This window comes from Terrapene carolina, unplaced genomic scaffold (genome assembly GCF_002925995.2).
Source record: "Terrapene carolina triunguis isolate 2854851 unplaced genomic scaffold, T_m_triunguis-2.0 Scaffold90, whole genome shotgun sequence".
Classification (NCBI taxonomy): domain Eukaryota; kingdom Metazoa; phylum Chordata; order Testudines; family Emydidae; genus Terrapene; species Terrapene triunguis.
The window spans coordinates 3,987,913-3,999,558 of NW_020664441.1; the positions used below are offsets into that span (position 1 = coordinate 3,987,913).

The 11,646-nt window shown below is 54.9% G+C and overlaps 1 protein-coding gene across 1 annotated transcript in view; it reads right to left on the bottom strand.

The window, feature by feature from the left end:
- The window catches only part of LOC112120866 (MLX-interacting protein-like), a 31,713-nt gene extending 29,294 nt beyond the window's left edge, over window positions 1-2,419 (bottom strand). The window contains 1 exon segment of the mRNA XM_026650535.2: window positions 2,282-2,419. Within this exon segment, the coding sequence (XP_026506320.1) occupies window positions 2,282-2,298 (17 nt within the window). The 5' untranslated portion in view covers window positions 2,299-2,419.
- Between the last annotated feature and the right edge of the window lie 9,227 nt (window positions 2,420-11,646).

Consider the following 11,646-nt stretch of genomic DNA (forward strand, 5'->3'; position numbering starts at 1 on the left):
TGTGGGGGTGGTATGTGACTGGCAGTGGGTTAGGCTGTAGAGGGAGTGGGGGAAGTATGTGACTGGCAGTGAGTCTGTGCAGGGTGGCTAAAGAGTAGTGGGGGGAGGGATAGCTCAGTGGTTTGAGCATTGGCCTGCTAAACCCAGGGTTCTGAGTTCAATCGTTGAGGGGGCTATTTAGGGATCTGGGGCAAAAATCTGTCTGGGGATTGGTCCTGCTTTGAGTAGGGGGTTGGACTAGATGATCTCCTGAGGTCCCTTCCAACCCTGATATTCTATTATTCTAATGGATCAGAGAGATATTTCAGCCCTCCCATCCAGAGGATTTTAGGGTATATCTATCTGATCAAATACTTTAGATGTTTTGGGGGTGGGAGGGAGAAACAGGGAGTGCTAACTGGCCAATTAGCTGTAATTCACAGTCAATTAACACCCCCAAAGTTATTCCCTGCCTCTCAGTGCCCAAATCATGCCTATGCTCCCAGTGCAAATCCGGCTAAACAGTCCTCTAAATTTGCACTGACACCGTACACAAAATAAAATACTTCGGGCTCTGGAGAATGGAGGAGGGATTCAGGGCTCTTAATTAACTGTAAATTACAACTAATTTCAAAATTAACACCCCTGGCTTCTCCCTGAGTACCTTAGGCTTATTTATAAAATGATGGAAATTTCCTGACCAAAATCTCTGTTACGGTTGAGGGTTTCCAATGATAACTTAACAAACACTCTATAAGGAATATTGTAGTATAAAAAAACCACAAGCCACGCATAGCAATTGCGCGAAATTCACAGTTAATCTTAAACTTAAAGCGAAAGCTTTGAAAGGGTGGAAATGTACAGTCAGGCTCAGCATGGGGTGCCTTGAGGAAATCTCGCAGACAGAACTGTGTACATCTGCACCAAAGATTTCCTTCCTTCTCAGGAGGGCCTACAAATGCTGTCTGACTTGTCCAAGCGTTGTGCAACCTCCTATGCAGCCCCGCGAAAGAGATGCTCTTTCCCATACCCTGATCTGACAATGGCAGAGCAAAAGCCGCCCTTCTTCAGTACAATGCCATGTGCTGCCACATACACAAGTCAGTGCAGATACTAATGCAAAGCTGATGTACTGGGTGTTTACAAACCTCAGAGGCCTGGAGCAGGAAATTACAGCACTAGCATGATGAAGAGAGCAAAGGTTAGAGCAGTGAGGAAGTGTCACACTTACAAATGGCTTCCTCTGTATAGATTCATAGATTCCAAGGCCAGAAGGGACCATTGTGGTCATTCTAGTCTGACCTCCTGTTTAATACCCCAAAATCATTCCTAGAGCAGAGCTTTTAGAAAAACATCCAATCTTGATTTACAAATTGCCAGTGACGGAGAATCCACCACAAGCCTTGGCAAATTGCTCCAGTGGTTAATTACTCTCACAGCCAAAAATTCACACCTTATTTCCAGTCGGAATTTGTCTAGGTTCAACATCTAGCCATTGGATCATGTTCTACCTTTCTCTGCTAGATTGAAGAACCCATTATTAAATATTTGTTCCCCATGTAGGTACTTACGGACTGTAATCAACTCACCCCTTAGCCTTCTCTTGGTTAAGCTAAATAGACTGCACTCCTTGAGTCTCTCACTATACGGGCATGTTTTCTAATATTTTAATAATTCTTGTGGCTCTTCTCTGAACACTCTCCAATTTATCAATATCCTTCTTGAATTGTGGACCCCAGACCTGGACACAGGATTCCAGCAGCGGTCACACCCGTGTCAAATACAGAGGTAAAATAACCTTGCTACTCCTACTGGAGATTCACACTCCCAGCTCCCCCTCCCCACTGTGATCCACACTATGAGGCACTACAGTGAGAACTCACCCTCTCAGCTCCTGCCCACGGTGGGATCTGTGCCCTGAGGCACTAATATCATGATTCACACCCCCAGGCCTCCCCTGGAGGATCCACACCCAAGGCACCAGCATTCACACCCTCAGCCATGCCCAGCAGGATCCGTGCCCCGGGGCACTAACGCCAGGATTCACATTCCCGGCCCCACCTCCCCACAGGATCTGTGCCCCAGGGCACCCGCGCCAGGATTCACACTCCCCGCCCTGCCCCCCCCAACAGGATCCGTGCCCTGGGGCACTAGTGCCAGGATTCACACTCCCAGCCCCGCCCCCCCAACAGGATCTGTGCCCCGGGGCACCCACGCCAGGATTCACACTCCCAGCCCCGCCCCCCAATAGGATCCATGCCCCGGGGCACTAGCACCACGATTCGTTTTCCCACCCTCTCACCTGTAGGCGAGTGTCATACACTCAAAGAGCTTGGTGAGGGAGGCGTCGATGCTGAGGGCGCCACTGCTACAAGGGCCAAAGCGGTAGGTCCGGCACGTGCAGGCGTTGACTGTGTCGAAGTCGTAGGCGTCCCCGGGCACTGCGGCTCGCTCACCCGCCCCAGCCTCCTCCTGCCAGCCGCCAGCCCCCAGCTCCACAGCCCCTGTCCGCTCCGCCATGCTCCCAACCGCAGCCCTGCCCCCCGGGTCCAGCTCAGGTTCGGCATGCGGCTCCGACACCATGAAGTGGCCACTGTGGATGATCTGGGGTCGCGACATCCCAGGCAACCAGGGTGCGACCCTAGCAACTGCCTGGCAGTGCCACAATCACCAAGACAACACACTCCTGTTGCTAAGGCAACCAGAATGTTGGTGGGGGCTTAATCCCTCCCAAAAAATTGGTCACTGGCAGGAAGTGGAGCGCAGGCTGTAACTGTGCCAGGCCCCTGCTCCAGGATCCCATAGCAACAAGGAAGAAACATCGTGCGCATGAGCAGCACCTCCCCCTCTGCGCAGGGCACGATGGGAATTGTAGTTCCCTTGCACTCTCCCACACTGATCGCTCGCCCGGACAGACACAAGATGGCGCCCGAGCCTAGACGCCGTCGTATAGAACTACATTTCCCGAGCTGCCCCGCGGCCGGTGGGAGGTGCTGGCAGGCAGTGCGCATGGGCTGCTGGGGGCTGTAGTTTTGTGGCCGCAGGCGGCGGGAAGGGGTTCTGTGTGCCTGAACCCTGCACGGTGTGGGACGCAATGGAGCTGGGGAGTATGCCCACAGCCCCTTTCCACGCCCCACAGCCCCGTGAAAGGGGCCCTGGCGTAGGGTCCACTCAACACCAAGCCCCAACCCAGAACCCCTGAGTCAGGCCCCTTTGTGCAGGGAGTTTAGAGGGACAGAGTTCATGGAGTGTTAGCTCTGGAACCTAATGACAGCGACAGTGTTAATTATTTCACTGCTGAGCACTGGAATACTGGGTGGAGGTTGGAGTTGTGGGTGGAGCTTGAATAGACCCCCACACACACACTTCCCCTCGCTCCAATCTGACCCCTAGCTTCCAAATAGGGGGTGACTCAACTCTCCCGAAATCCCAGGCCAGGAGCACTTGGACTAGCTTTTCCCCACCCACACTCTGCTCATCTGCACTTGCTTGCTGATGGGGTTCAGGGACTCGGGGCCACCTCCCAAAACCTGAGTGCTTTCAGTGGCGCCACAGCTTTGACTAGCCAGGAGGGGCTGCAGGGGGGCAGACCCTGCATGGCTGGACAGGGAGCAGGGCTGAGTCCCAGCCATGCCCAGATTCACCTCTTATAAGGAGCAGACTAATGCCCCCTTCCCTGCTTAGAACAAAATGATTTTTTTAAATTTTCCTTTTTAAATGTCGCCCCTCTCTCGGTCTCCCTCTTTCATAGCCTTTTCCAGCCTGCACCTTCAACCCTCTGTCTATGCCAATCTCTCACCAGTTCCAGCACACTCTCCTCCGTCCCCCACTCCCTCCCTCCCTCATTGGTAGTGACCACAAATTGCACTTTGGTGGCCTCTCCATGACACGAATTAGTGACCTCTCTCCAGTTCTTCATTGCCAGACATGTAATATTACTGGCCCCCCATGATGGCACTTGCCCCTCCCCCCTCCTCACCCAAAAGTGGTCCTTGGGGGTTTACTCTATTCATGTCTGCATTATAATCACCAGGGCCGGCTCTAGGCACCAGCGCTCCAAGCATGTGCTTGGGGCTGCACTTTCCAAGGGGCGGCACTCCAGCCCCCCCCCCTTTTTTTTTGTTTGGGCGGCAAAAAGCCGGGAGCGGGCCCTGGCCAGAGCCCTGCCGCTGGCGAGCCAGAGCATCGTCCCCTGGAGCCAAGCCCGGGCTGTGGCGGTGAGAGGGGCTCCCAGAGTGTGTGAGGAGCTGGGGAGGGAGGGAAGCGGGGCCTGGGATGCAGGGAGGGAGGAGGGGTCCTGCTGCTGCCACCGCTGCCGCCACCGCTGCTGCTCTGAGTCTCCCCAGGGCGGCGTGGCGTTTCCCCGCCCAAGTGGGCTGTGCAGGGCACCGCCGGGCTGGGCAGGGGGCTCGGATCCCGGCTCGCGCACTGATGGGGCGAGTGGCTGGGCAGCCCGAGCTGCCAAGGAGCTGCCCTCTCCTGCCCCTGGACCCAGCCCACCTCACACCTCCCCTGCCTCAGCCCCACGCTGCTTGCCCCGGGCCCCCACAGCGCCAGGGGTGGGGAGAGGCAGAGCCCGGCTCCAAGCGGGGCAGCGAGGGATACTGCCCCGCCAGGGGACCCCCGCGGCTCGGACACCTAGGGGTCAGTGTCCGTCCTCTCGGCTCTGCCTGCACAGGGCTGGGGAAGCAGCTGTCAGCGCCTGCCCCTCTCAGCCCATGCATCCCCCATCCCGCTCGCAGCCTCTTTACTTGTATCTCCCCCCATCGCTCCTTCGCCACACATCTTCCCCTTGTACTCTCCCTTCACCCGCACCTCTCCCCTTGTACCCTCCCCCAGCCCTTTCCTCCTGCACCTCCCCCTTCCCCTGCACCTCTTCTCCCGCAACCCTCCTGATACCTCCTCTCCTCCTCCACCCTCCTCCGCGAGTACATCACACCCCGCTTCTCTGCCAGTGTAGAGCCCCCAAGCACCCCCACACCCGCTCCTCTGCCTGAACCCTCTTTACTAGATCCCCGTCCCTTTCCGGGTACAAGGTTTGAGGGTTAGCCCCTATGCCTTCCATGTGCATTTAGAGCACTAAAGGTGGGGTTGCGGGGGGATGAGGGGGAGATTTATACTAAAGTGAAATAAAAATAAGAGAAACGGTTTGATCCCCACTGCAAGTGTAAATGGGGATTGCTGTGATGAATGAGGAGGTCACGTTTGGTGGGGGAAGCCCAGGGCTGGGGCGGCAGGGGGTGTGGGTGGGGGGGGAAGAGAGAGCCCAGGGCCGGGGCGGCAGGGGGTGGGGTGGGGGGAGCCCAGGGCTCGGGTGGGGGCAGCAGCCAAAAATGTTTTTGCTTGGGGTGGCAAAAAACCTAGAGCCGGCCCTGATAATCACATCGGTGTACTGGCTGAGCCCTAGCATGCTCAGTTCATGTCCCATCTCTAAGGCCCTACCAAATTCATGGCCGTGAAAAATACGTCACAGACTGTAAAATTTGGTCTCCCCCCCTCCCTGTGTAGGGTTGCCAACTGTCTAATCACACAAACCCTGTCCCTTCTCCAAGGCCCCACCCTGCTCACTCCATCCACTCTCCCTCCATCGCTCGCTCTCCCCCACCCTCACTCATTTTCACCTAGCTGGGGCAGAGGGTTGGGGTGCGGGAGGGGGTGCAGGATCTGGGCTGGGGCCAAGGGGTTTGGAGTGTGGGAGGGGGTTCTGAGCTGAGCCTGGGGCAGGGGGTTGGGATGCATGAAGGGGTGTGGACTCTGGGAGCGGGCTCAGGGCTGGGGCAGGACATTGGGGTGCGGGAAAGGGTGAGGAGTATGGGATCTGGGAGGGAGTTTGGGTGGAGGAGGGGGATCAGGGCTGGGGCAGGGGGTTGGAGTACAGGAGGGGGTGTGGGGTGCAAGCTCTGGGAGGGAGATTGGGTGCTGGACGGGGCTCGGGGCTGGGGCAGGGGTTGGGGTGTGGGAGGAGGTGGGAGGTGCTGGCTCCGGGAGGGGGCTCAGGGCTAGGGCAGTGGGTTGGGATGTGAGAGGGAGTTCGGGGTATGGGATTGGGTGTGGAGTGCTGGCTCTGGGAGGAGGCTCGGGACTGGGGCAGGGGGTTGGGGTGGGGGTACGGGCTCTGGGAGGGAGTTAGGGTGCGGGAGGGGTTCCGACCTGGGATAGGGTGTGGAGGTGAGGGGCGTGAGGTCTGGCTGTGGCAGCGCAGCGGGGCTAAGGTAGGGTCCCTGCCTGCTCTGGCTCCGCGGCACTCCCAGAAGTGGCCAGCACGTCCCTGCAGCTCCTTGAGGGTGGGCAGGGGGCTCCACGCACTGCCTGCGCCCGCAGGCACCACCCCTCAGCTCCCATTGGCCACAGTTCCCGGCCAGTGGGAGCTGCACAGTCAGCGCTCGGGACGTGCTGAGACTCCCTGCCCCCTCTCCCTACCCCCGTCAGGGGCCGCAGGGACATGCCAGGCACTTCTGGTAGGTCTGTGGAGCCAGTGGCCTAAAATCTCCCGGTTTGGCTTCAGTAGCCTCCAGGAGATCGAGCCCAATTCTGGGAGACTCCTGGACTATAGGGTAAAAAAAAAAATTAATGGAGATATCCTATCTCCTAGAACTGGAAGGGACCTTGAAAGGTAATTGAGTCCAGCCCCCTGCCTTCACTAGCAGGACCAAGTACTGATTTTGCCCCAGATCCCTAAGTGGCCCCCTCAAGGATTGAACTCACAATCCTGGGTTTAGCAGGCCAATGCTCAAACCACTGAGCTATCCCCCCCGAAGTAAAAGCACACAAGACCAGATTTCACGGGGGAGACCAGCATTTCTCAAATTGGGGGTCCTGACCCAAAAGGGAGTTGCAAGGGGGGTCTCAGTATTGCCACCCTAACTTCTGCATTGCCTTCAGAGCTGGGTGGCCAGAGAGTGGTGGCTGTTTGCCAGATGCCCAGCTCTGAAGGCAGCACCCCGCCAGCAGCAGCACAGAAGTCAGGGTGGCAATACCATACCTTGCCACCCTTACTTCTGCACTGCTGCCTTCAGAGCTGGGTGGGTGGACAGTGGCGGCTGCTGACTGAGGGCCCAGCTCTGCAGCAGTGCAGAAGTAAGGACGGCAGTACCAATACTTCTGCGCTGCTGCTGGCAGCGGCTCTGAGCAGCTTTGAAGTCAGCGCCTCTGCCAGCAGCAAAGTAGAAGTAAAGGTAGCAGTATCGCAACCCCTCCCCCCACACACACACAATAACCTTGCGACCCCTCCACAACTCCTTTTTGGGTCAGGATCCCTACAATTACAACAACTTCATGAAATTTACGATTTTTAAAATCCTATGACCATGAAATTGACTGTGAATTTGGTAAACTCCTACCCATCTCACACACCCCTGCAAGCACTGATTGGCACCCAAAGGGTCAGGGAGAAAGCCCGTCCCCTTTAATAGCCCTGTTTGCCCAGACCAAACCAATCCAGTGCTCCTTGGGTGCACACTTCCTGGGATCAAATTCCCATCCTGCTGCGGGCCCCTCTCCTCCCCTTGAGGTCACTGAGGGTGCCTGACACATTGCAGGATTGGGTCCCAGAGTGGCTTCCGAGAAGAGCAGTGTGGTGAGTAGGGGAGAGCTGGAATGAAAGGGGTTTGGGGCAGAACTCCTTAGAATGACACAGACTGCGGTAGGCAGGGTAGGTTGACCATGATATCTGGAAGGTCGGTCGCCAGCTCTCAAGTGCCGTCCTCCCCAGAGAATGGTGAATGAAAGGGAAACCTCCAAGAACTGAACTCGACAGGCTCAGCTCAGCTGGAGGCCACCAATGGCCAGCAAAGGCTGCCTGCTGTGGGAGGGGCCACATGCAGAGACAGAACCCAGCCAAACATCACAGAGGGACATTGGGCCATACCCCCAGCTGGTGTCAATTGGCCATAGCTCCAGTGGAGTTATTGGCCAGATTCAGGGATGCCGTAACCAGGGAGTATCCCCCTTTCACAGCCCTTTCCAGCCAGCACCTTCACCCCTCTGTCTATGCATTTGTAGTCTATTTCATGACTTAGATGCAAGATTTGCATGTGTAACCCACACACCTCCTGGGTGTGGTTCTGTCCCATATAGTGGCACGGAGATCACTTAGGGTACGTCTACACTTACCTTCGGGTCCGACGGCAGGCAATCGATGTTCTGGGATCGATCCCGGAAGTGCTCGCCATCGACGCCGGTACTCCAGCTCAGGGAGAGGAGTACGCGGCATCGACGGGGGAGCCTGCCTGCCGCGTCTGGACCCGCGGTAAGTTCGGACTAAGGTACTTCGAATTCAGCTACATTATTAACGTAGCTGAATTTGCGTACCTTAGTCCGAAGTGGGGGGGTAGTGTGGACCAGGCCTTAGAGAGAGATTAATGAGTCTGCTCTACAGCCTTAGCTAAGAGCCAGTTGGCTTTTAGCTCATGTGGTAGAGGCTCATGCACTAAGCTCCAGAGGTCCCAGGTCTGATTCCACCCGCCAATGACCGGGGTCTGTCAGCGTTACACATGAATGATTTATCCCCATCATATAAGATGATAAATTTGCATGTTAGGATCTGTAAATTTGTATTTATTCATGCCATATATAAGCAATTTAAAATTTTGATTCCTCTATGCTTGTAGAAACTTTTTAATTTTAAGAATAACCGATATGTACTAATATCAAGAAATTGAACTGTGCACCAACATTGGGTGGACCAGTATTAAATAGTGTTACAGTAGGTGACAGAATGTTAACCCTAGTGTCCTTTAGTTCAAAAGTCACTTTTCTCACCTTTGCCCTTGTGAACAGAAGCACAGCATCATAAAGATCCAAAGACTGGCCAATGGCATTTTCAAGCGATAAAATAGCAAGCAATGTCAGTCTTTCATTGGCCATCATTGATCAAAAATATGTTTTAATGAGCTTGAGCTTCGAAAAGCTGCGCTCACCACTCACGACTGTGACCAGCAGCGTGAGCAGAATCCTCAAAGCTATCCACACATTAAGAAAAGTGTCCTTCAGCTCTGCATCTTGAATGAATTGGAGAACCTGGAGTGGAGAGTGCTTCCTGAGTTGCAAAATGTGACGAATGTTGTCCAATACGACATAGAGGTCTTTATCATTGACATCCAAACATTCCCAATGTGTCAATTGTTCAAGAGTGTTTTCCTGTCCACCAGCAGTTTACTAAGGTCATACAACCGTGCCCCCCCCCCCCCCCTTTCACCTCAGGTCTTTTTATGGTGCTTCATTTGTCCAAAACTTTCTTCAATGGACACTCAAGCAGTGTCAGTGAGCGAGCAAAAAAACTCCTTGAATTTTTCTTCTGAGCTTCCTATCACCCCATTTCTGCCCTCGTAACCAAACTGTCTCTTCTTCTGATGAATACGAGTTTCCTTGAAGACAGGCTCAATTCCTAAATTTTCCATAATTTCTTTGGCATCAGAGGTAGCATCTTGAAATCTGTTATCTCTGTTGGCCACAATTAAATCAAGGCAGCTTCTCATCAAAGTTGTAGGGGTTCTCTGGCATCTCATTAAATATGTCCTTTATTAGTCGCTACTTACACTCTTCAAGTCAAAACACAAGTACACGTTCACAATTACACAATAAAACAAGGTTCACAATCTCGCAGCTGGGCTTTCACTTCACTTCATTCTTATATCTCACTGACTGAGAGGCAACGCTCTGCCCCTTATATACCCGCAAGGGCATAGCTGACAACATTCAAAGAGGTTCAAGGAAAATGTAGTTCTCAGAAAGTCTGGAAGGTTGAACAAGATTCAACAAAGGTGCAGAACATTTTAGGAGGTTAGTGAAAAATTAATCCACATACAGAATACCTGAAACATTTTACTTCAAACATTCTATTTTCCCTTTTGTCACTGTGATGGGGCCTCTGCCCCACACTGGCCCATATGGGCTTAATAGAGCCCTAGGGAGGCTGCGCAGGAGGCAGCCAATTAGAGAAGGGCTTATAGGAGCAGCCAATCAGGGCTGGGCAGGCCCATATAAGAAGAGCTGCAGTACAGAACAGCCTCAGTCACTCCCTGGAGCTTGAGGAGAGAGTAGGGCTGGCTGCCTTGCAGGTGGAAGGCAGCAAGCACCCTGGACATAGCAGTGCTGCAGGCAGAGACCCAGGGAGATAAAGGCAGCTCCTGGCAGGCTGCAGGAATCTGCAGGCTGAGGCCCTGAGGCAAGGGCAAAGAGGCTGCTGGAGGGCTGCAGGGAAGTGGCCCAGGGAGGTCTACAGAGGAGTCGGAAGGGATGCAGCAAGTGGGGCCATCTACAGGGTCCCTGGGCTTGGACCTGGAGAAGAGGGCGGGCCTGGGTCCCTCCTGCCCCAACTCACCACTGAGGAAGTGGCTGGACTGAGGGACTGCGATACTGTCCCCCGGAAGGGGAGAGCACAGAGTTACTGAAGAGGATGCCATAGTCCTGGGAGTGGCACGGGTCCTGAAACAAAAGTGATGGCAGCGAGGCACCATCAGAGGAGGGTGTATTGGTGAACAGAGCTAATTCCCAGGACATCCAGCTGGAGGCACCACAGTGGTGAGTGAACCCCATCACAGTCACTAACAACAAAAACAGCACTCCAAGTCTGGCACCCCCTAAGCCCAGCACCCCAGGCAGTCACCTGGGTCACCTGCACCTAAATCTGGCCCTGACTGCACCTCTCACCAATGAGGACACAGTGGATGGATTTGCAGCAATGGGGTTCCCAGACTGCAGTGGGGCAATAGACAGCATGCATATCCCTATTTTGGCACCAGACCACCTCACCACATAATATATCAACAGAGTATATCAACTTTTCTGTGGTTTTGCAAGTATTGGTGGATTACCAGGGACACTTCACTGACATCAGTGTTGGCTGGTCAGGGAAGGTGCATGACATCCGCATCTTTAAGAACACAGGACTGTTCAGAAGGATGTAAGCAGGGACTTTCTTTCCCAACTGGTGGATTACTATTGGCGATGTTGAAATGCCAATAGTGATCCTGGGGGATCCAGCCTACCAGTGGTTCAAGAAGCTGTACACTGACCACCTCGACAACACCAAGGAAAATTCCACTATTGGCTTAGTAGGTGCAAAATGATAGCTGAATGTGCTTTTGGCAGATTGAAAAGATGCTGGTGGTGTTTACTCACTAGCAGTGACGAGCTGCCAAAATCTTAACAACCGGTTCCCTCCTCACCCCATGAGGGGGTTGTGGCCCACCCCACGGGACTCCTGCCCCATCCAACCCCCCGCATTCCTTGACGCTCCCCCCTGGGACCCCTGCCCCATCCACCCCCCTTCCCTGTCCCCTGACTGCCCCCCGCCGCCCCATCCAACCTCTCCTCTCATTCCTGATGGCCCCCTGGGACCCCTGTCCCATCCAACCACCCCTTCTTTCTGTCCCCTGACTGCCCCTGGAACCCCTGCCCCTGACTGCCTCCCACCGCCCCATCCAACCCCTACTTCTTCCTGACTGCCCCCCCGGGACCCTTGCCCCCATTCAATCCCCCTGTTCCCTGCCCTCTGACCACCCCGACCCCTATCCACCCCTCCATCCCCCCGAACTCCCCTGCCCTCTATCCAGCACCCCCTCCCTGCTCCCTTACCGCGCTGCCTGGAGGTGGCTGGCGGCGCTACAGCCGCGCCGCACGGCCAGAGCCGAAGCCGGGCCAAAGCGGGTCCGGGCCATGCGGCGC